General features: G+C 43.8%; 2 protein-coding genes across 3 annotated transcripts in view; one reads left to right on the top strand and one right to left on the bottom strand.

Annotated features, from left to right (window-relative positions):
- Positions 1–557: 557 nt before the first annotated feature.
- LOC120546273 lies at positions 558–1910 on the top strand. 2 transcript variants are annotated; one of them, XM_039781112.1, is made up of 5 exons: positions 558–618; positions 698–753; positions 833–991; positions 1155–1783; positions 1854–1910. In XM_039781112.1, exons 1-5 carry the CDS (start codon positions 593–595, stop codon positions 1875–1877), a joined length of 894 nt encoding a protein of 297 aa, XP_039637046.1. In that variant the 5' UTR covers positions 558–592; the 3' UTR covers positions 1878–1910. The 2 variants fall into 2 exon arrangements, with proteins under 2 accessions (XP_039637046.1, XP_039637047.1); XM_039781113.1 differs by lacking the exon at positions 833–991.
- A 7001-nt stretch (positions 1911–8911) lies between these two features.
- bcl11bb (BAF chromatin remodeling complex subunit BCL11B b) overlaps positions 8912–25772 on the bottom strand; it is a 32167-nt gene continuing 15306 nt past the window's right edge. Inside the window, 1 exon segment of the mRNA XM_039782531.1 lies at positions 8912–14130. Coding sequence (XP_039638465.1) covers positions 12083–14130 — 2048 coding nt within the window. The 3' untranslated portion in view covers positions 8912–12082.

Raw genomic sequence — 25772 nt, 5'->3', positions numbered from 1 at the left:
TAATTAGTGTTTTTCCTCCCTGTGAAAAAACATTCTGCCATATTTAAAAAAAAAAAAATCATTTTAACAAACTAAAACTTGAAAAATAACTGCTAAACAATAAAATCAAAGATTTACTAAAATATGTATTAAAATGATCTACCTCAATAACTGTATTACAGTATGGGCAGGCTATATATATATATATATATATATATATATATATATATATATATATATATATATATATATTTCAAAAAGTAAGTCATTTCTAACCATTCAGAAATACAGAAGTGTGTGTATGGATCCTGCTTGGGCATGTTCAATGAGATTACTAAATGAAAAAGAGAAACACCAGAATAACAAGGAACGCAGAAACAAAAACTAAGGAGGTTGTGTGTTGTGTAAGGATTGTAATCTAAAGCGCCTAATGTAGCAATGTGCAACATAACATTTGAAGAAAATAAGTCAACTGGATCCACCTTAATCAGGATCCAATTGCTCGCAGCTGTGAGTCGTTAACTGGCTATGTTCTGATTGGTCAGGGCAGGTCACCTGTAGCACTTATAAACCTTTCACAGGATCACAGTGGTACCTGAGCTGTTTATTCAACATGATGGCTGTTTGGTGTACTGCTGGGTGAGCAACAGTTTGTTTGTGATGTTTTGACTGATTTCTGTTAAGCAGTTGTACTTATGCTTTGTCTGCTTTTCAATAGGACTTTGCTCCTTGTTTTGCTGACTGGTTTGAGTTACAGCTACCCTATGCAGCAAGGTAAAGTATCACTGCTGTACACTTAAGTAGTATAATTGTTTTAAAAGCCTCTCCTGATGACCATCTCTACTACCTACAGTTTCTGCTGGCTCTAACTGGATGGTTCCTTTTGGTGGATTTGCCCCTTCTGGTTCTTGGTCTGCCTCTCAAACTGTCTCAAATCCAGCTCAGTCCAACTATTTTGTTGCACCTCCAGGATATGCTCAAGGCTCCTCTGCAGACCCTGCCTCTAAACAAGGTAACTAATGCTAATGTGACTTAACTGAACTAGCTAAACTTGAGCTGTTGGAATGTCTGAACTGATGTGGGTAGTGAGTGCCTATGTTTAGTAAAGGAACCTTGCTGTTAAATTCATTGCCTTGAATTCTACTTGCTAACATAAATTGTACTACTTTTCCTAGGCATTTCCTGGGCTGTTGCACCTCCCAGTCCATTTTCTGCTGGAGCATCCACAGGACCTAGCACTCAGCAGTTTGCTGCCAGTGGACCTGCCCTTCGACCACTTGGCCTTAACTTTGTGATCCAGCCTGACTATCTTCTTCCACAGTACCAGGCAGGGGAACTTTTCCAGGAACAGAAAAGCTTCGAGCAAGGCAACTCCGAATCTGAGAGCGAAGCGCAAGGTTCCATGCCACCACCTCGTTTTGTCTATGCTGCACAGCCTTCACAAGGCTTTAATGGAGGACCTGTGCCATCAGGCCTGGTCTCCTATCCTTACCCTTCCTATGACTACATGTTCCTGAATGGCCAGTATCCTCCAGGCACATATACTTACACCAGCAACAGCCTTGAGCAGGGGAGGGACAGCAGGGAGGATGCTCACTACACAAGGGACAACTATCCCAGCACTCAGCAGACCAAGAACATCCCTTATAGACATCGCACCGTCAGGCAGGCGAGTATGGGGAGTGCTAGTCAGAGTGGTGCAGCGACTGGACAACAGCAGCCCTACAGTGGAGTTGGTGTACAAGGTTCTTACTCACAGCCGGGCCGACACCGCCGGGGAGCGCCGAGAACACTCATGCAAAAGGTACTGTTCTGTGTTTCACAGTAAAAAGAAATCTTAAGATTGAGATTAATGGTTTCCTTTTGTCTTTCAGGTTGGCTACCAGGTGAATCTGTAAAGAGCTGTCAATAAAATCTTAACCTGTACATTTGCCCTGGTTTCAATGTTTACTCAAGTTGCACTCAAAATGAAATGCCAAATGGGTGAAGGGTTTCATTTGACTGCAAATATGGCTGTTATCACAGAATTTCAGTCTTAGAACCCTAAACACATTATCAAAGATCCAACAAGGTACACGTGAGTGCAGACTTTACTTTTAGCTCTAGTGTCAATAGGGTTTCCTCCTGTGCAAAGTACAGGGGTGACATGCTATAGATGCCACTTTATTGGAAATTATCAACTCTGCCAAGCTTAATCTGACAAGTGGGTATGTACAATGGCCTGTGCTCTGGCATGTTTGCTTTAACTGTTTGCTGTGCATAGAAAATGACTTTACTAGGTGTGCATGTCTACCTGAGTCGTGCTATCAATGCTACTGCAAGGCGCATTGGGACATAACATTTTGCACATGTTGTTCCTGCAAGCTAAGATGGGCTTGTGCTCTTATGACCCACATTATCACCTGTGTCTGGTGGCTCACATGAGGTACATCTCAGTTCTTCTAAATTGCATTCTTGACTCCGCACATCTTAGTCCGTCCCAAGGAAGCATAGAGATAACAAGAAATTGAAGGGATGAGATGTCCTTTTCTCTGAAGCATCACATGAATTGGTCAGTTGTATGGGTGGCGTTGGCAAGGCTTCCAGGAAGGCTGCTCTTGTGTATCCTCGCTCATCCCTTCTTGGGGCAGGAATAAGAGCTTTGAGATGGCCTTCATGATTGAGGGCCAGAACAAACTGGTTCAGCTGAAGAGCTATCTAATAAGGGAACTGAGATGCCCCTATATAAGGTGTCAGTCATGTCCGTTTACTCATCAGTCTTATAGTTTGCAAGAGTTCAGAGGAAACTGTCATTGTCAAACAATGAATTCTAAGGAATTTTCTGGATACAAGGGAGCAATTATAGCAACCATAAGTTGTCATTTCTGTTTTGAGATGAGTACCATTTTTGATGCTTGATGACATGGTTACGCCATAAACGACCAAAACCTCCCAGAGTGGCTTTTCCTCCCTCTGAAAAGTCAGCGTTTCCGGTCCTTTAGTTACACGCTCGACATGACCACAAAGCCTTTGTTCCTTTGGGTCAGATTCTCCCAGAAGAGAGAATCTTCCCAAGCCACAGCTGTTGAGTGACCACGCTCGACCACACTGCTCTCTCTGTCCTGACCACCCTTTTAAATTGCTCTCCCTCCATCCATTCCTGCATCCTTTTTTTTCCCCCCCTTTTCCCAAGAGCAGCCAGCTGGGCTGGATTTACTATGGTCTCTGTGTCGCAGGGCCAAGCCCAGTCTGCTTGCTGGGCGGGCAGCGCCATTTGACTGGGTACTGGTCAGGGCCGGTAGATTAGTAACTGGATATCCACAGAGAGGCCAGAGGGGCCTGGGCCCTGTGATCCAGTGGAAAGTCAGGTCTCTGCGGTGGCCTTGTGGTTCTGTGTGGCCCAGGACAGAAACCGCAATCCCTGCTGACACCCTGTTCCCAGAGGACGTGGTTTTACTCCAAACCCATCTCCCGCGACTCTCTGTCTGTGACTACAGGGCCTCTGCCCAGTGCTTTCTGGTGAAGAGAATACGGCACCTCCTCACCACAGGAGCTGAAGGACACTTTTCTCCCACGGAGCTGGGCACACAGGAGGGGGCCTTCTCCTAAACAAGCTTAAAAAGAGCTTTTTAACCTCATGTCACAGAAGTGGCCAGAATGGGTCGTGAACTATATCGTGATTATATGGAGTACCCTTTTAAAGAAAATGGACTGTTCAGTACAAGTATAAGGCTTTGCCAAAATACGTTTTATGAGACGCTTGAGGTTGTGATATGATTTGCAATTTTGCAAGACAAATACACAACTTTATTCTGCAACATGTCAATTCGATAACAAATGCTGTGTAATACACTACAAATTGCCTCCTGCGTTTAAAATATATGAAGAGAAAGAATGATAACTTGAAATGGTTATTTTTCTTTTTACCTTTTTTTGAATCATTAAACATCTGCAGCCACTAACGAGTTTGCAGAAAGTCATGCTATTGCAATTGTTAAGTTAATAGTTTTACCATTGCTAGGATAAGAGCTGTGGGAATGTGGCATTCTCAACATGCACATTTCTGTTAACCAGAAAACAATCATCAACATGGCACCCAGATGTCAGCCTTCAGGCACACACACACACACACACACACACAGTTACTATCAGATCCTTCTTGCAAACACCAAATCCTCCAAACATCATCTGTGTAAGATGTTTGAAGGACTGGTAGCTGATTATTTTCAGAATATTTTGATGTAATACGCATTTTAATATTGAACCATGCATAATGTGACACTGGAACACTTAAGTGTGTAAGTGTGTGTGTGTGTGTGTGTGTGTCTCAAGAGCTGGCAACCATCGAGAATTCCTCCTGATTTGACTCACACAAAATCCACCGCCTTCTGCGCCATCCTTATTTCCTTTCTTCACTCCTATATCTCCGCTCTATTGTGGCTCTTCTCCTGCTTCTCTTTGGGCTAACCCACACACACACTGCATGCACTGTTTCTGTTATGCTATCCAATGGCCTGGAGGCTCAAGCAAGGACAGGCTTGACTGCCGTTGGCCTGATATCAAGAAATACCTGATGGGTCCCAACACTCATGCCAGGACTCATTTATGAAACATGAGGCTGTCATCGGCTACCTTCAGTAATAAAAGCTGTGAGTCAGTCGCTCTCATTTGTATCGTTTAAAAAAAGAAAAAAAGATAGGGAGTTGTACGAGCGGTCATCTGCAAAGTAACATTTTAGACGGAGCTTTTGTTTTTTTAAACAATGCACTAGTATAATGGCACAATGTGCAATATTTGTCAGATTCTGAGCAAAATTCACTACCTACCACCTCTCTGGGTCTTGTCTTGCCCCGGGAACGTTAACTGCAAGCTAGCTAGATTCCTCACTGACAACATATGTATTTCAACCATAAAACATCTACTCCGAGACCTTTAAAACATCACACTTCAACATCCACTGCAGTTTGCATTTCCTCTAATGACTGAAAAATACTGATCTGTTATCTGGCTTACATTCTATGGACATTTGAGTGTTAAAAAGTGTGACTTTGTAGCTGCTGATTAAAACATTAAGGTATATAATAAGTAATAACACGTATTTCATGTATTCATGGTTAAAAAACAAAAAAAAAGTTTTGAATTTGTTAAGCAACAACTCGTTTGATGCCTTGAGGCTGCATCTCAGAAACCAACTTAACACAAGACAGCATCAGTGTGAATGCAGGCGTTTAAAGTTATCACGTACAGTGTTTCTGTCTCTTCCAGCCCCGTCTCCTAAAAACTACTGTTGCAGCATGAGAGGGGGGGGCGTCCGCGTGTTGGGGCGCAACACGCTAGAGGATGGATACCAGCCCGGCCCGGTTCGGACAGATATTTAGAAATGATGTTCGGGTCGGGCTCGGTCACATCAGCGCGATAAGGCATTAAACATTTAAAATGTGTTAACGTGTGCTTGTTGCCCCATGTGCTCTGATATATATATATATATATATATATATATATATATATATATATATATATATATATATATATATATATATATATATATATATAGATATATATATAGATATATATATATATATATATATATATATATATATATATAGATATATATATATATATATATATATATATTATATATATATATATATATATATATATATATATATATATATATATATATATATATATATAGAGATAGATATATATATATAGATATAGAGATAGATATATATATATATAGTATAGAGATAGATATAGATATATATATATATAGATATATATAGATATATATATATATAGATATATATATAGAGATAGAGATAGATATATATATATATATTAAAAAAACAAAAAAACACACACATTCATACCTACGGGAAGGGGAAACTCGTTGCTGAGGCTTACCAGTGGAGAAGAAGGGGGTCACGAGGGTAGTGATGGATCCCAGGGAGAGTCACCCGTGAACACACACTCACACAACAGTGAACAAAGCAATAGAAATTGGGGTAGACAGCACAGCACCCAGGAAGGGGATACCACCACCCGGACACCAGCACCACCACCTTCGGCTCTCAGCAACTCAACACTGGCACAAAAAGGACACCCTCGATTAAGGGGGTTCACTCACAACGGAAAGAAAGAAAACCAATGTACTTATGATCAAAAACAAACTATCACCGTTCGAGCTATTAAAAATTGCTTCGCAATTTAAAAGGTCACATCAGTCAGGATTAGATCAACAAAAAACAAGACAAAAATCAGATAAACCCCCTAGGAGGAGTTCGACAGAATGTGCATAAAAAATCCGCATACAGTTTAAAATGGCCGACTTCAGGTTGGGCGGGGCTAATGAAAGTAAATTGGAAATATGCCTAAAATGATGAGCGCAATGTGTGTACCAAATGTCGTGAATATCAGAGCAACTATGCGCTATGGAGCCTGCTTAACACCCATGAACCAAATCGCTGTACAGTCTCGCAATGCTCACAGGTCACAAATGCGGTCAAAGGCTAAAACTAATTAGGGGGCGATATAGAGCCACCGTGCCACGTCCAAGCCTAAATGCGATATCAGATCAAACATGGCTGGCTGCAAAATTTGGAGAATTTAAGTGAATCCTAAAGTCCTCAAACGTGTGTTCGTAAAATGAACGCACAAAAATGATATGTGTTCCTCAAGATTAGTACAATGGTCCTACCAAATTTTGTGAACAAAGAACTTTATCTGAACCATGGCATGCGATGGGGGCGCTATGGAGCCTGCTGGCCACGTCCGAGCCCAATCACTACAGAACTTTGCAATTTTCACCAGGTCTAACATTAGTGCCAATTTTGATGAGTTGAAGCATCCTCAGCCCTTCAAAAAAAAAAAATGCTATCTCACAGCAGAATAATAATCCTTACAACAATAGGTTCCTCATGCTCCGTTCCCAATAAATAAAACCTGCACCATCTGGCCTACTTACTGATCAAGCAGCCTTTGTTTCGACCAGAAAGACAGCAGCAGTGGCAGCAAAAAAAAAAAAACTGTCCTGTCCTGTTAGTAGTGTCCTGAGGAGTGTCCCGGGACAGTCGGACACTGTCCCGGGACACTGTCCTGTGACTCCCATGACTGTCCCGGGACGGTCATGGGAGTCACAGGACAGCGTCTGGGTGTCACAGGACGGTGTCCGACTGTCCCGGGACACTCCTCAGGACACTAATAACAGGACAGGACCGTGTTTGCTGCCACAGCGAGCTTATAGCGTGCATATGCAGCACGGCAATTATCTGTGACAGAACAGCTCATTAACACGTGTCCAGCCAAACATTTCTGCACCCAGAGGAGGGCAACTAATTACAGGTATGACCCGCGATCGGCACGCGTTGAAAAAAAAGACATCAACGAGCATACAGTAAATGGTAAACATAACAGCAGCAGATAACAGAAAAATGAGTGCGCAGACAGCACAGCCGCTACCTCACCTGTGCCGCAGCAGCGAGACGTAAACACGGAGTGAGCGACCCGGAAGTAGGCCTACGGCGCACCTCCGTCACCAAAGAGCAAGAGGCAGCCAAGAGGACTCCTACCCGTTTTTATAGAACGCCCTGCGGCAGTGATTGATGAAGAGAGCGCCAGGTAGTTACCAATAACCTCCTCCTGCTACACTACGTTCCCATTACTTTGGTTTTTTTTTTACGTTTTTTTATTGAAAGATGTGGATATACAGCAGGAAACAACATCTTCTGTACGTCTTAAGAGTCTACGTTCATAAACAAGTCAGGAACCAAAAGTGAATTCATGTATGCTACTTAAGTTAGCTACATGTTACAAACTGCGACCGTTTCATAACCTTCCACAGGTCCGATCGAGGATGAGTTGAAACAAATGTAATTCGGGAGAATCGATCTCGAAACGGAATTGAGAATGAGGTTTAGTTGTATGGGAATGTATTTTTTAAGAGACAGCTGCTTCTCTTTTAGAACAAAGCAAGGATGCAGAATAAACACTTTTCTATATTTTTTTTTTAGTGAATGAGTCAACACAAATTATTTCAAATATGCTCAAAAATGGTTAGAGGGCGAGTCCTTGTTTTAGTGTGCAACCATATAAGTGGTAGTCATCGTCACTGGTCAAATTCTGGAAGAATTCTGGTTCATTATTCTGCTTCATGTACGGTATATAGCCTACGTTAGACGTTAAAAATGTGGATCGTTTAATAATCTTTAAACCTATACATTCCACAATATATGTAAAATAAATAGGAAGGGAAATACATTAGATTCAGTTCGGTTTGTGACGTTTTGGATAGTTTTTATTAATGGCATAGCCTTCTAAGTTTAAATCCTGTGTGGGTCAGCCACTGTTGGCTGGTAGTTGGGAGTTAAACAAAGTTCCACACCCTAAAGACAACATCAGACTAAATTATTAGCTGTAGTTTCTGATGGTTTTGTACATAACCTAGTTGATATAGAGTTTAAATGCATGATTCACTTGTGTGGGATTACAGTTTTCAAGGAATGCTGACTAAAGTTAACGCTGCTATTTTGGCTCAGCCTCTTACAGAAGTTAATAAAACATTTCAGACAGATGAGGTATGGACCTTTTTCGCAGCAGATATTTTAACTTGTCATAGTAGGAAAAGCACAGCTGAAATTGATAACCTTGACGATGGCTCAGTTCCAGTAAGCTATTTCAGTGAGTCAGCATGCACAATACCAGGGCCTCTCCTAAGTGGAATGCAGCCATCACTAATGGTTTTGAATACACCCTTGCTTTTCCTACTATGACATGTCAACATGCATGCCATGAAAAAAGGTCTATTTTACAAGAAATGGGCTAGAATGTCAACCAAGTTTTGTATTAGGATATTGCAGCTGTCACTACAACTATGATGTCTAAAGCTGTTCCAACGTGTGTTATTAATCGTGGTGGTAGAGGAAAAGGAAGATGAAATAATCAGAATGAAGAGTTGCTTCAATCATAGAGCAATTGCAACATTTATTGAAGTGTTGGCTTTCTTGTATTGATTTTTCAACACATTACAAAAATACATATATGTTCAAAACAGCAGATGTGTACTGTTCTGAAATCACTTTTTTTTCACAATGATGCACTCCCCCCAAAAAAGAACGGAAACTATTTTTTTCTTTTTTTTTTTTACAAAGAGTGTAAGTGAAAGTTGTGAAAAGTGAAATATGAAAATGTATTGAAAATTACAGTTGTAAGTGCTGTCACAAGACCTTCAACCAACCATGAGGATAAAAACAAAAACAAAACATAATGTTTATGAATGTCTCAGAAAATTGATTTGGAAAAGTCTTCCTGCATAAAGCATTGCATTCCCCTGCCAAAGATTCTTCCTTTAGGAACATCTCTCTTTTTTTTTTTTTTTTTTTTTACATCCATGGAGGATAGCTTCACCAAACCAACAACAGGAAATTCATTCAAAATAAAAAAAAAATTAAATATAAAAGTCAATAATGGCACCACTCTTGTTAGAAAAACAAATAATAATCTGGCATGATTCTGCAATATCACATTTCGAAAATTGTCTTCCCATACAGTGAACAAGTAATCATACAGAAACATATTCATGAAGATAAAATCCCTCCACCAGGATAATCATACAAAAACTGCTATGGCATTTGAAAGAACATTGGAGAAAACAATACTTTTATCATTTTTAAACACTTACACATATTTCATTCATGGCATACTTCAACACTGTAAACATATTGTAAGACTGAATGTCCATGTGTGATTTGGATCTCTGTCCAGGTTCCACGTTCACCGCGTGGATGTGAAATATTTGATAGTTGTATGCCTTATTTTAGCCTAGAACTGAACTGAGTTTTCCTGGAATGAATACACCGTGCGTATACAACAGGATCTTGATTTTTGCTCTCATGCATCAACATGTGTAAGCGAGCCGAAAGCAGCTCTTCAGCCGATCGCACTTCTCCCGTGAATTCCTTAAAACGTATTGAACTAGCTTATGGAGAGCTGCTGCGGCTTCAACATCATTTCCTTTCTAAAAAAAAAAAATCACAAAAAGAGGAATTTGCATACAAGATACAGCATAATCTCTTTTTTTTTTTCCTATCCAAACAAAATGGCGCAGATAAAACCTGACAATAGGCCAAAATGGCAGGTCAAACTTTAAGATGATTGTGATGAGAATTGGAGTACAAAAAAACAAAGATGTAGTCTCAATCTCCTTTCGTGTGGCTTTGCCGTCTCCCTCCCTCTCACGCTCTGTTATAAGATGTGGCCAGTAGATGTGCGTTTGGGTACAAAAAAAAACACACACTTTTCACATGCTTCCAATTTCATTTAAATGGCTCTTCTCCCTGGTCAAGGTCTTGCTCTCTCTCTCTCTCTATCCGTCCATTTCTTTCACACACTTCTTCATTTCTCAGTTCCAATCTTTCATTCATACCATAAGAATAGCCCCTACTCAAGGTCCCATGGCAGCTGTGCTCAAAATTATCATAACTCATATAGCCTATTTTTTCTCTACCAGATTCATTTCAGGATGAACGATGCAGAAAAAAAAAGAAAAAAAACATAATCCCCAAAAGTCACGAACATGCACACTGTCTCAAAATCTGTTACTGAGAGTTAAACCCATATCACTTTGTGAGGCGAATGAACAGGCTTCCTTTTAAAAGCCGCTCTAATGCATGAATCTGAGCTAGTGAACTGTGAAAAGACGCCGTCGGAGAGAGGCTTAGAGCACACTGCAGAGAGAGAAGAACACACACACGCTAACACATATTGATATGAATTTCATTTGGAACCATTTTGTGGGCCCTAAGGGGACACGGTGAAGTCGACCCGGGTCTGAGAGAGATGCCACAGCAGACACGAGAGGGAGATGGAGAATGATTCGAAGGCTGTTACAATTGTTGAAGTAGCTTGAGCTATAACAAATGGCTTTTTTTCAAATGGGGTGGGGGAGTGGGGGAGATAATCAAGTGGTTCTAATAAAGCAATAATGAATGGTAGTTACACGTAGCATTTACTGTGGATGATGCAAGCAGCTGGTCTTCTGATTGTTTAGTTTTAGGCCATTGTTCACGTACAGTCGGGGCTACTTTAACATATAGAAAAAAAAAATATATTTACAAAACCATAAAACAGGACTGTTCTCCTTCTCACATTAATCACGAGTAGTCTTAACTTATTCAACATATTCATTTAAATATGGTATTTTAATCCTACACCGGGAATGTACTGAGTATCAGTTAAGGCTCCACTAAGTGCAACCTTTATTTATGTCCTGACTGAAGCAAGGACAGCAATACAGTAACTGCATTTTGAAATTATTCACACGCCAATATTTAAAAGGACAAATTCCCTGAATAAATTTAAAGTAAGGACTAAGTAGTAACTAAGTTAAAGTAGTAACTTATCAGGTCTATAAGATAAGATTGGATTTTTAAAATCCAGCATGATGTTTTATTGTCAGGCTGACATTCAGTGCTTTAGGCCTGTATGAGGGAGTGGATTGTAGTCCGCTGCTGCAAGTTTATATAGAAAACAATTATTTTAACTTTAAAAAGCTAACTGCTTTGCACAATTTTACTCACACATGATAATAAGCTTCCTTAAAGGAGAGAAGAAGAAAAAGAAAATTTGTATTTAGGGTGACTTCTTTCCAGTTATCGCATTTTAGAAAAAAACAAAAACAAAAAAAAAACGTTTTAGCACATTTCAAAACTAACTCCATATGAAATCCCACAAAGATGTACCTGCACATGCCAAATATCATTACAAAAATCCAATAAATACAGAAATTATTGCACAGTAGAAAGGCTCCATGGATTCCTAACTGATAAAATCCTCAGACGGTTTGCCAAGAAACACCAAGTTGTGCATTCCAGACAAGTTCTCATTAAAGTTTCCCTTTGTTTATATTCTCAGGTGGCAGTTTCTGTGACAAGAAAAAAAGATGAACATCAATCAGTCTCATTTTTTATTTTTTTTTATAGAGAGAGAGAGATTATCCAGCCAAGCCCCATAGCTGAAGAAGTGGTTATAGGGATTTTGTGTGTGCATGTGTGTGTCTGCATTTGTCCATGTGTGTGTGAGTGTTTGCTCGTGGTCAATGTAGGCTGTATAACTAACGGCTGCTGGCTTAACCTCTGTCCGCCTCCTCCAGTTTGACCTCACTGGCCATCAAATGTTCGCCATGCCATTTCTTCATGTGTTTCTCCAGCGTGCTGTAGACGCTGAAGGGCATGTGGCAGATGTCGCAGCGGTACACTTCCTTCCCGAACTGCCCGTGGGTCTTCATGTGGCGCGTCAGCTTGGAGCTCTGGGCGCAGGCGTAGCTGCACAGGTCACACTTGTAGGGCCGTTCCCCCGTGTGGCTGCGTCGGTGCACCGTCAGGTTGCTGCAGTTCTTGAACACCTTGCCACAGTACTCGCAGGTGTCATTCCTCCTATCCTTAGAGCTCGGGGGCCTGCCGGGCCCGGGTCCCCGCAGGAGGTGAGGAGTGCTGCTGCCGCTGCGGCCCGACGCGCTTCCTGCTTCCATCAGCTCCCCGGGCGGGGTGGAGAAGCGGAGGCTCCCCGTCTCTGAGGAGGAGTGCTCGGAGGAGGTGGCGAACGGCGACTGACGCGAGTCTGTGAATCCCAGGAAGGGCTCTCGGATGAAGTGGCGCGACGCGGCGTAGCCAGCCAGGAGCTGGGAGTAGACGTTCTCCGGGGAGATGAGGGGTAAGGTTGGGGGAAGCTCCAGCTGTTCCTTCTCTATCTTGATCCTCTTGTTGTTGGAGGAGGGGTTTGGGCTGGTGATGGGGGTGGGCCGACGCTGGAACAGCCCAGGGAAGGAGTCCGCTTCGGATACGCTGATCCTGCCGTTCATCACGGGCCTCTGGTTCACCTGCTGATCTCTTTTTTTGTTTTTCTCTTTCTATCCCTCTGTTTCTCTCTCCGCCATTGCCAAAAGGTTATCTCGAGGCTTCTCTTGTTAGTTTTTTTTAGTTGATTGTCTAGGGTCCATTATCCCCAATGCTTGTTTCCCCACATCTGCCCGTGCGCTTCCTCTATCCCCGCCCAGGGGTTTCTCCTCGGGACACTGTCTCGGGCCATTCTCCCTATTCTGGCTGAACTCCTGGGAGTCCTCGCTCAAGTTGGAATCTGGCCGACTTCCATTCCTCAGTTCTTCCTCTTCTTCCTCTTCCTCCTCTTCTTCTTCCTCCTCTTCCTCCTCCTCCTCCTCATTGTCCATGCCCATCCCTCCTGAATGTCCCTCCCTGCTCTTTTCTTCACCCTCTCCTACCTCTTCTCTATTTCCCTGTTCGGGGGAGCCACTCATGGAGCCAGACTTGTTGTGCATGTGTGTCTTCATGTGCCTCTTAAGCTTGCTGGCCTGGGAACAGGCGTGGTCACAGAGATGACACTTGTACGGCCTCTCCCCTGTGTGGCTGCGTCTGTGGACGATCAGGTTGCTCTGGAACTTGAAAATCTTGCCACAGAACTCGCAGGATTTGGATTTCCCCGGGGTCTGGTTCTGACCCTGGCTGTCAGGAGGGCTGGAAGAACCGTGTCCCCCCTGAGAAGTGGGCGGCTGTGGGGGATAGGTTAGAAACGCCGGGGGCTTGGGGCCAGGCTGGAAAAGCGTGGGGCTCAGCAAGCGGTGCATGGGTGGCACACGGTTGGGTGAGAGAGGAGGAGTGGGCCCCCCGTTATTGGTCGTGTTGCCCGCCAGTTCTCTCAGACGACGGGAGAAGTCCATGGAAGGAGGGTCCATGGGGGCCATCCGCATCACCCTCTCAAAGGCACTGGGGTGCTGGGACAGCAGCCCCATCTCCTCTGGGCCCAGCCGCTCTAGAGGGGTCCTAGGGGGTGGGGGAGGGCTGACAAAGGGTGGTGTTGCAGGCAGCCGGGTCTCCATGTAGCCCGGGGGAGGGGGGTGTTCCCTGAGCAGGGGCGCAGCCATGCGGAGGAGGTGGAATGGGTTGTTGGTGTCACCGAGGAAAGTAGGGAGAGGGGAGCGGGGCAGGGCGTCGCACGGGGGTGGAGGCAGAGCCATGCGGGGAGTGAGGGAGCAGTTGACTGGGTGGTGGTCCAGGTAGATGCGGATGCCGTGAGTGTGCTGGGCATGCTGAAGCAGGAACCAGGCGCTGGTAAAGGTCTGCTTACAGGTAGTGCAGATGTAGCTAGACGGCTCATCTTTGTCTGTGGGCCAAGAGAAAGAAAATCACCGTGAATTTAGTAAAATCCAAATAAAATATGCTCAAATAAATCAATACAATACTTTTGTACTAGCAACCTGTGCGAACACCTGGTAAATGAATTGTGCTTAAAAGAGCAGTTATATTAACTCTCCGTTTGTGTCCATGTGTGAAGGTCTTCCATGGGCTTTGTCTGTGTCAGTGTGTATGAAATACATTTGTATACACATGTGTGTCTACAGGCTAATGCAGATGGCAGGTACTGCCCTAAGGCCACGACACATTATGCTAATTCTAATGTCAGCTCGGCTCTAATATACAGATCCATCTCGTCTACTCTGTCATTTCCATATGGAGACAGGGGAGGCAGCAATGGGGAGAAAATGGGGGAGGAAATATGGGAGAGGGGGGTGAGAGGAGGAGGGAGGGAGGGAGGGAGGGAGGGTGAGAGGTTGCATTAGAGAGAAAGAGAGACACACAAAAGGAGTGACAGGAGAGGTGATGGAGGCGATGTATAAACAGTAAAGACCCCTCCGGTCTTAACACAGCATCCACATGAAATAAAGCTCTACGCCACTGGTTTAAAAACAACTACAGTAAAGTTATTTGGTGTGACTGTAAACACACACACACACACACACAAATTGCCCCTTTAAATGGCATGACTTAATAAAGCCAAATTAATCTATCAGTCACTATGGCACGGCCGTGTCAGCCCGCTTAGGAGTCATAAAAAGAGCCTTGGTTGGGTTTCATCTAATTCAACACAGGCTAGCATTGAACACAGTCCTGTGTTTGCTTGTGAGGCATCTGCATCTACTTTATCATCAGCGGCTACCGCAAGCGGAGTTGAGTTGGTACGGTGGTCCCAAAGCTTGGAGCCCGGAGGGAGAAAACTAAGACAGAGAAGTTGCTTTTGCCCAAAGTCTTATGTGATCAAGAGCCCTTCCAGTAAGATGGCTGCCTCAAAGCCACCCATTGTCATGGAATGTAAAACACACATGCAGACACAAATACATGTGCAGCAATATTCTCTTTTTCACTTTCCTTCTCTGTCTCCAGCCTCTCTCACAGCACAAATCGGTACACACACACACACACACACACACACACACACACACACACACACACACACACACACACACACACTTGTACCGTGCAGAACAGATGAGCGAAAGCTGATGTTGGATCAGTGTCTAGTACAGGAAGCTGATTTGGCGGTGTGATTGGTTTGGCTTTCCCCAGGGGAGACGGGGTCAGAAACAGTTAATGAGGGCCTCATTTACTGATTCTGTCTGTTTTTCTCTGCTATTAGTGGGGCTCTGGTGTAGCCGTCACTCTTACGGTTTGTGTGGGGTGGGACATGACCTGACTCTGTGCGTGGACCTTTATGTGGATGTATTTGTGTGTGTGTGTGTGTGTGTGTGTGTGTGTGTGTGTGTGTGTGTGTGTGTGTGTGTGTGTGTTGTGTGTGTGTGTGTGTGTGGGGCGAGTGGCAGGCTGCCTGCCCGTGTTTAGTTTGGCTAGGCTTCACACGGCCGCTTGGCAGCGGAGAGCTGGACAGCTTAACAGCTTGGACGGGGAGAAGAGAGCGAAAGAGGGAAGGGAAGAGGAGGAGGAGGAGAGGGGGTAAGAAGAGAGGTGGAGGGTGCTTGGGCACACATGCACATACAACGACACACACATAGAGGGTATTTACATGCCCTCGGGGACCAACAGGGGTCTATAGACTTGGGAGCTGTGTAATCTCATCAACACACGAGGATCAATATGAAATGAAGATGTAAGATTGGGGACCGGGTTTTAAAGATGTCTCTCAATTGATCAAGTTGCGTCAAGTTTTTTTTTTTTTACTTCTTTTCTGCATTTTGGTCTGCACACATGGCCTCATCAATACAAACTACCCAAATCACATACCACCACCCCCACCACAACTACAGCAACGCATTTGCATCTCGTCATATCTTACACAGCCGTGCCATATGCTGTTAAAGGAAGCGTGGCAGTTAATAGAGTGGCAGCTGATGGCTGCTGCCTAATGACGGCCAAAGACAAATTTCATCAACTTCTCAAACAAGCAAGCAAGCGGGGGGAGGGGAGGGAAATACAGAGAAGACAGGAAAAGAAAAGAAACTGGAAGAGCAAATAATGAAATCAAACATAGATAGATAGATAGAGATAGATAGATAGATGCATTAAGACGCAGATGTCCTCACCCCATTTTTTTCCTCTCACACACACACACACATTCGCACACATGCTGGGAGAGGGTGAATGTTGTCGCTGCTCAGTGCTCCAGCCAATAAAAGCCTTCATTAAAGAATCACGGCGGGCCGTGTCATGCTTCACTTTGTGGTAATTACAGTCGTCTGCCTGACACGCAGGCAGGGACCCCTCCGCTGCTGACCGCCAGGGTCAACTACCAGTTAGAATAGTTACATTTTCCTCTCCACGTAGTCACTGATGCCGGACCTAATCGGCCAATTTACTCTGGCATGCCATATGCACACAGACACACACGCACTATCACCCCCCCACACACACACACACTTTTCAGAGAATGGGCGTGAGATGAAAGGTTAAATGAAATGGAGTCACAGCAGGATTCTATAATATGGTGCTGCATTATCAACTGGATTTCAGGGTTGGTCATTTTGCTGGCAGTACAACTGCTTGTAAATGCTATAGCGTGATGACATTCCCTAGAAACAGTCTGAATCTTTGACTTAGCAGTAATATTTCCACCCAGGTGTCCACTCCAGGCAGACTTTCCCATGAAACAGACAAGCACAATGCAGTCCTGAGACCAGCTTAGGAGGGCAGCTCTTTGTCCTGTGCAACAAAACAAAGGGCTAAGGGCCAGGAGGCCTGGAGGAAGTTATTAAAACATTGGCACATGCATGGAGCTGAGGTGGGCCAGTAATAATGCTCTCCTTCTCTCCTGGGTTGGATTTTTTTTTACTAAACCACCAGGCCAATTAACCCAGTCTTCAGAGACTAAGATCTGAGCTTTACATCAGATTTTATTCTTTCCAGATTGCCTTTTATAGCTATTATTTTGCCTTAAAAGTACAAACAAAATGCCAGTGAATGAAGGGGAGCAGGGGTATTGACTGTTTGCATATGGCCAGTGTAGAAAAGTTGGTGTGAGCTTGGCGGGGTTGGAGTAGACACCAGGCGTATGGTGCAGACATGTGGATTTCTGTTTAATTTAGGAATTCACATATGCTGCCCTCCAGCCTGTGTTTGATTTATATTTTCGAAGCATGCAGCTCCCTCCATTTACATTACACTTACATTTTGGGGCCTTTATCGTATGCTCTAATCCAGAGGGATTTATAATAAGACCACAGAAGAATAACAAAAAATCCACAGCCTCAGCCTTCGACGAGATGGGCAAACGGGAGCTTCTCGGCTGACAGTGAACAGTGAGTGGATGGTAATGAATGCTCACTGACGCCAAATTAACTCTCACAAAGCTCAGAGAAAAAAAAATTATAATTAAAAATAAGAACCATTTGAACGCTAGCCCGCCAACTTCTCTGCTGTACGGCATTCATTTGGCATGGACAGTTCTACAGGAAGCAGAGTGAAAAACATGACATCCAGGGGGCAAAGTTTGGAGTGTGTAGAATAATGTTGCTTTACTACAGACACAGAAGACGCGGATTCTGGTTTGTTAACAAGCAGGTGACTGGTGAAGCAGAGGATGTGCTACAGTGGATGTCACGTGTGTATATGTGTGTGTGTGTGTGTGTGTGTGTGTGTGTGTGTGTGTGTGTGTGTGTGTGTGTGTGTGTGTGTGTGTGTGTGTGTGCGCGCGCACACTGCAGTGTTCCTGGGCTTCAGGTTCGCCGTGGCTGCTCCAACATTCCATCAAGGGCGACAGAACGCCACAGCGACAGATTTGCATACAGAACAAAGCCGCCCGCAGGCTAGGCCACTGGGACACAGACCTGCCCCCGCAGCCCCTCCCACACACCCTCGCAGCGTACACATGTGCACGCGCAGTCACAAGCCCTGGGAGTACGCATGTGTGCACCTGTCAGGGGTTAGCTGACACCTCTGCTGCTGGCAAAGCAGCTCCTCATTAGCATGGCTGTGATCTAGGGGTCCCCAGGGGTCCCAGCCTTCTCACCTCGCCCCCTTTTGCCCCCTCCCTCTTACACCTCTGCTCCTCTCCTCCTCCTCACGTCTCCCCTCTGTCCCCTCCTGCTCCTCCTCCTTCTTCAGTGCTCCGCTCCCCTCTGCTCTGATGGCTTGTTTGTCATGAAGGGGGCTAATCAGGAGACACGGAGGCCATGCAGATCAACCTTGTACGTCTGTGTGTGTGTGTGTGCGTGTGTGTGTGTGTTTCACAGCGCATTGGGAGCTCGGTTGGTAAACTACGGCCTCGGCGAGCAGTGGCTGACTGTCACACATATGTAGTAAAAGAAAGAGAGAGATGGAGAGACAGAAAGAAGGAAAGAGACTGCAGAGAGTGGCAGTAGCAGGCAGGGGGTAAGGCTCTCACACACTGACTGGCTCCATGCTAACTCAAACCAGCCTCGGCCTGCTAACCATATACATCTGTGTGTGTGTGTGTGTGTGTGTGTGTGTGTGTGTGTGTGTGTGTGTGTGTGTGTGTGTGTGTGTGTGTGTGTGTGTGTGTGTGTGTGTGTGTGTGTGTGTGTGTGTGTGTGTGTTTGTGTGTGTAGCCAGTATGACCAGCTGAAATGCCTGAGAGAGGATTTAAAGAAACAGAGCTCCTTAATGTGTTTGCTGGAAAGTGTAGGGGATGCAAAAAAATATTTTCTCTTTCACTTCCTAACTATGTCTTCAGTTCTCTTTCTCTCTCTCTCTCTCTCTCTCTCTCTCTCTCTCTCTCTCTCTCTCTCTCTCTCTCTCTCTCTCCCTGTCTTCCTTCTCTCTCACGTACACACTAAGCACCTGTACAATGTATCTGGGTACTCCACCCTGACCCCCATGCCTCCTGGGATGCGGGTCAAATGAACAATAAAAGGGATCAGGTATCTCCAACAACTTGATCACAGGGACACACACACACACACACACACACACACACACACACATTGAGCGGGTCCAGCTGTACAACAATGCATGAGTGGAAGAGGCTCTCATGTAGCACGACCGAGGGAGCACGATATCAAGCGATCCCAGCTAGGGCACAGGGGACACGCTGTGAAAAATAACTGGAAAGACCTCTCTGTCAGTAAAGAGCTATGACTTTTGGCTCGGCTTCTAGGACAAAGAGGGAGGGAGAGGGAAGGAGAGAGAGAGGGAGCGATAAAGACAAAAAAAAGAGAGGGAATGAAAAGAAAAAGGGAGCTCCATAAAGTGCATTAGCTAAGCTCTCTGTGGCATTTCTCTAAGCCTGACTCATCGGCATCAGCTCCTAACTGGTCCCAGCGCCTGCATGTGTGTGTGTGTGTGTGTGTGTGTGTGTGTGTGTGTGTGTGTGTGTGTGTGTGTGTGTGTGTGTGTGTGTGTGTGTGTGTGTGTGTGTGTGTGTGTGTGTGTGTGTGTTGGGGCGTATGTGCACTCACTTGTGGGGTCTGCTGTCTGTCATGTGACGCTGACAAATGGATGACACTCAATCGTGCTTGTGGTTGCGAGAAGATATAAGAGAGAGGAGCAAGATGGAGGAGAGGATGAAAGAAGGAAGGGGGGGGCGGTGGAAGAAAAGAGGGAAAAAAAGAATGGCAGACAGTTTGGGAAACAGAAAGAGAATAGTTTTTCTTTATCACCTGCATTTCCATTTTCAATAGAATTATAACCAATTGAACCTCCCATTCCATCACATACCCATTTTACCATGACTCAGCAGGAGGGAAAACAGACGCCATACAGTATAAAATAAAAGGAACCAATGACGTCACTATAGAATCGCAGGAGTGCAAGCATGCTGATATAAAGGATTAATCCACCGTTAATAAATAGAATGAACACAAGGTGAAATATTTTAGAGAAAAGATGCTACAGACCAGCACAAAAACACCAAAATGTTTGGATTGGTGAGGGCATCAAGAGACAAAAAAAAAAAATGTAGCTGCTTTGAGAATGAAATGGAGACTGCTTTTGTGGACTCACATAATGTTTGTTTGAGGTTTTACATCCAAATGAGCTGCAGTCATACGCCTCAGGAGCTCTCACTTTGTCCAGAAAGTCAATTTCCTATTCGCTGGCACTGAATAGGAAATTGACTTTGACATGTGAGTGACTGGCGAATTCTGTTTTGTGGGTTTATTAAATTTTTCATCGGATCAATCATTTTATACAAACAGCGCGTAAAATGTATTGTGTTATTCTTCTGAATGTTTTGCCTGGAATGGTCAACTAAACCAAACAAAATTAAATGAAACAAAAAAAAGAGGTACAGTGTTCCCCTCAACCTGTGAAAAGCACGGGTCATTTCGCAAATTCCTCCAAAGCAGTGACACGTGTGTTTGGGTTTTTGGTGTGTGTGTGTGTGTGTTTTGTGTGTGTGTGTGTGTGTGTGTGTGTGTGTGTGTGTGTGTGTGTGTGTGTGTGTGTGTGTGTGTGTGTGATTGAGTGCGTGTAAGTGAGTGAGTGAGTGTGTGTGTTTTCATATGATATCATACGAGAATGTACATGCACACATGTTTCGTGTGCGTGGCTCTTATCTGTGTGTGTATTCCTGCATGCATGTTGAGTTTACATTTTTCGGCATTAACGTAATAAAAATGTGTGTGTGTGTGTGTGTGTGTGTGTGTGTGTGTGTGTGTGTGTGTGTGTGTGTGTGTGTGTGTGTGTGTGTGTGTGTGTGTGTGTGTGTGTGATTGAGTGTGTGTAAGTGTGTGTGTGTGTGTGTGTGTTTGTGTCTGTCTGTCTGTCTGTCTGTCTGTCTGTCTGTCTGTCTGTCTGTCTGTGTGTGAGTGAGTGAGTGAGTGAGTGTGTGTGTTTTCGTATGATATCATACGAGAATGTGTTAGTGTGTGTGTTTGTGTCTGTCTGTCTGTCTGTCTGTGTGTGTGTGTTTGTGTGTGTGTGTGTGTGTGTGTGTGCGCGTGTGCGTGTGCGTGTGTTTGTGTGTGTCAAAGAGAGGTAATATGAAAAAGGAAGCAAAAGAATTCTATTATATATATTAAAGTTATTTTGTGCCTCTGTGGTTTGTGATGTATGTGTATGTGTGCATGTGTAAATGTGTATACAGTATGTGTATATGTGTATACAGTATGAGTATTTGTGTATATGTGTATACCGTATGTGTATTTGTGTATATGTGTATACCGTATGAGTATTTGTGTATATGTGTATACAGTATGTGTATTTGTGTAGATGTGTATACCGTATGTGTATTTGTGTATATGTGTATACCGTATGAGTATTTGTGTATATGTGTATACAGTATGTGTATTTGTGTATATGTGTATACAGTATGTGTATTTGTGTACATGTGTATACAGTATGCATGTGTTTGCATGTATATGCCCATGCTCATTGTGTGTGTATCTCGGTCTACCATTCTGTGACAGGGTGGTATATTCTTTCAGCAGTAGTAATCATCCCCAGCTGTCTTTTGCCCACTGGAGCCAAGCAGCCAGTCCCACTTAACTAGCAGCCCACAGGAAAATACCACCGTGGCCCTCAATGAAGCACACAGACCCTTCCAACCCAATCAGCCCGCTATAAAACTTGCCCCTCGCATGCTTTAGACATGGCGTAAAGTGCGTTCCAGTGATTGGGAAAGAGAGCCTGAACATTCATGATCTTATTCACTATTACTCCAGTATTAGTATCACATCCATTCTCCAGTTTAATATGTAGTTCTGGCTATAATCTGTGAGAGCATCCTGGGCGCCCAGATAGCTCAGCTGGTAGAGCAGGCGCCCAGGGTTCGACTCCGACCTGCGGCCCTTTGCTGCATGCCATTTCCCCTCTCTCTCCCCTTTCTTGTCTTCATCTGTCCTGTCAAAAATAAAAGGCCTAAAATGCCCCAAAAACTATCTTTAAAAAAACGTCTGTGAGAGGATACAGTGTTTTTTTGTTTTTTTTCTCAAGCTCGAACACAAAGCAGAGGCTGCGAGAGGGCGCAGGAGTGTTGCATCATTTGACACCAATTTGCAAGCTATCTAATTAGTGTTAGCTTACTAAACCGAAGCAACAAAAGGGGAGAGTGTAAAAAAAATTTAAAAAATGGATCACAGATATTTAGCTCTCTTTATTTAACTGCTCTGCTCAATCTTGGAAAAGAGGTTGCGGAGCCCATTTTGAAAAGCAGGATGTGGGTGTGTTAGAACTCTTGAAGCAATAGTTTGACCGCTTATTCGCTTTCTTGCCTCTTTCCTTCTCATATTTGTCCGTTAAATATAAGGCAACATCCGGGAGTTTAGGGGTTAGGTTAGCCGAATTATAAAACTGACACGTTGTGGTTTTTACAGGGGGTTATGCGCCGGACTGTTTCTCGCATTGGAGCGGTGACTTCCTGTAGCCTTTTTTTCCGTTGTTTTTACAGTTTGCAGCTCAGTTTTTTGTACTGAACGAACAAGCTATAACATGCTAATTAGTGAGACGTAGAAGTGCTGGTAGGTGGATTTTGTTACCTTTGAACAGAATCAGACTAGCTGTTTCCCCCTGTTTCCAGTCTTCGTGCTAAGCTAAGATAGTCAACTACTGACTGCAGCTCCATATTTACTGTACAGAGATGGTATCAATCTTTGCATCAAGGAAGTAAAGTAAAAAAGCGTATTTCCCAAAAATGTCAAACTTTCAATCATTTCATCTGTATGTATCCGTATTTTGTCTTGAGCTGTATGCTCAAGTTCCACCTTAATGTAACGTGTAGCAGTATGTGAGACCGCCTTAAAAAGAAAGATGCAGATGATATTATTTTACAGTCCGTTCCGACAAATAGTTTTAATTTTGACAATTTAAGATATTATGTGCAAAATCGGGCAACGTGAGACTCTCTTTGTGTTCTGCACAGCCTACCCATTTCCCTCTCTATCTCTCTCTCTCATCTATAAGCTCCTGATGTGATCGAGTGAAGGCCGGCAGGCACAACATTATTAGCATTGCAACGGTCATGTCTCCAGGTGAATTCTGTTCTCTCTCATGTGTCCTGATACATACTCAGGTGTGTCAAACCGTCTCTTGGCTTGTCTCTGACAACGAACCTCGAGTGCTCCACACACACACACACACACACACACACACACACACACACACACACACACACACAGACAAAGATAGATTAATCTCTCAACATACACACCCATCACATATTTATGTAGTGACATTTGTGTGTGTGTGTGTGTGTGTGTGTGTGTGAGATGGGACTGACTTTAGCCTCAGGCCTCCCCCTGTGGGTTCCGTGTGGCTTCTCCCTCTCTCTATCCCTCTGTCCTTTCTTTCTTTCTCGTTTTCTCTCTGTCCTTCTGGCTGTTATCACGCTGATACATTTCCTGCTTCTGGCACAGCTCCTGCATAGCTTATGGTTAAAGAAAAGCTTTCATCTATCCAGTGCCTTCAGGACACACACACAAACACACTCACACCCACTCTCACACACATACAAGCGCTGGTACGGGTCGGCGCTGCCCCGCCAGACCACAGGCCCAGACAAGCTCCGCTGGCACCAATCACCCTGATAACATCTTAGGCTTTATTTCATTTTGGCTTGCTCTGTTCTGCTCTGGAAAAGACAGACTCAGAGGGCTTTCTGGAAAATATGAATTACGGCAGAATGTAGCCTCTTTTCCTTGAGCAGATAACTCCCCTGTCTGCAATGCCATCTATGGACATGACAGTGCAAGCCCTCTTTCATCCAAAAAGGCAGTCCAGAGCAGATGTTTCTTCCCTTTTCTCATTGACGGCAGTACAAGTTTTATGAGTTTAAGTATATGTAAAAAAGAGTTAACACATAACACATTCACATGTCTAGAGAATAAAGGCAGAAGGGCGAGTGTTGGTTCACCCAAAATATAAAACAATCTAACCATGTAGTAGTTTGGGTTTTATTTTACCCAGGTTTTGAGATATTTCTGTAATATTTCTGCCTCCACACATCCATACCTTTCTGTGGTGCTCACAGCATTTAAAAACACCTTTGAAATATTCAACATCAATGTCTCTTTCCAAATAAAATGTCCCTGCTACTCTGGATAATGCACAGACGGACCTCTCTGTTAACAGTCCACACTGGAAATGGAACTACTTTCTACCAAAAAAAAAATAGTCCCTAAATGTTGCTATTAAATATTTTTTTTTATGTTTTTAAAGTGCCTTTTTAAATGCCTTGCATTGTTGTGGAGGTAGACATCTCAGAGACGTATTTTTCAAAACCTCCATTTTTGTTTTTGTTGAACTGACCCTTTAAAATTACATTAGAAATTAGTTCTATGCTTTTGCCTTTTTTAGGTTTTTTTCCCCTTCATTCAACTGTGCCACTGTGTATACCAGATTACTAAATTGTGTATCAATGTTATATCAATATATAACATGTTGTTTGTACTGCTCCTGGCACACCCTAGACACCCCCACCCCTACATCTAAGTGACAAACCGACATAAAGGCAGCCTACGTTCATCATGTGTTTGTGTCTACCGTTCCCTCTCGGAGTAATTGCTGGAGACAAATAAGTGGATGAAATAAGGGCAATCGTAAGAGTACCATGAAAGGCTTTCAATATCTCTTGCGGTGAAGCAGCCTGTAAAAAAGGAAAATACGGCCATAAACGCTGTCTCCTCATTTTCTTCTCCCACAATCCCACCCAATCTGAGCAGGACGCTAATAAGATAAGAGGAAAGGAACAACAACAGCGTAGCAAGTAGGATTACCCATGTCTGATTTGCTAACAAGCGCCATCTCTTTTCCTTTTCACAAATACTAATGGTAGCCCCCTTTTCTCCTCCCAAAGGCAAACACACACTATTTTTCTATAGAAAAACACGAGTGAACATCCCCGGTCAGAAAATCTCCCCATTTACTCCTGAAAAAGGCGTATTATATGTTATGCATTAATGTCTGGCAGACTGCACAATAGCTGAACACACACAGACACATGAGGATTGTATCTGCACGTCCATCATGAAGACCTGAAGGTTTCTCTAGAAGTGGTTCAAGAGCGGCAGAAAGGTATACAAGTCGCTGAGCAGGTTCTCGTTTGGGCTCGTGAAAGTGTACATACGTACGCATGCATGCTAATACTGTAATTACAGTAGGTTCTTTGTAAAAAAAAAAAAAAATGTACAGCATTACTCAGCACCGATGATACCTGCTACCAAATGTCACAGCCAGAGAGGAGAAGCGAGGGGAAACTCGAGTAACTACAGTGCAGCAGTCAAATTACCTTGATTATAGCTATTTTTGCAAAGAACATAAACACATTCACAGATTCCCACTGACACAAGACAACTTATGGTCCATAGCAGAGAAACCATGAAGTTGACATCAGCACTTCACTCAAAAATCAACACAAAGCAGCGTGTTTGTGTTGAATACCAAAGCGCCATCATCACTCTCCATGCGTAGCGGGGACGGGGTGTGAGGTTTCTAATGCCTCTTAAGTAAGGCTGTTAAGGAGCAAAGAGTCCACACATCTGGAAGACACAGTCAGTCGGCACATGCTGAAAGTTAGCGGTGGCGCTCGCAGTCCAAATTAGTGGCGAGTTTTATTCCCCCGCT

Source organism: Perca fluviatilis, chromosome 18 (assembly GCF_010015445.1).
Source record: "Perca fluviatilis chromosome 18, GENO_Pfluv_1.0, whole genome shotgun sequence".
In the NCBI taxonomy this organism is placed as follows: domain Eukaryota; kingdom Metazoa; phylum Chordata; class Actinopteri; order Perciformes; family Percidae; genus Perca; species Perca fluviatilis.
This window is presented reverse-complemented; position numbering and strand designations above follow the sequence as displayed.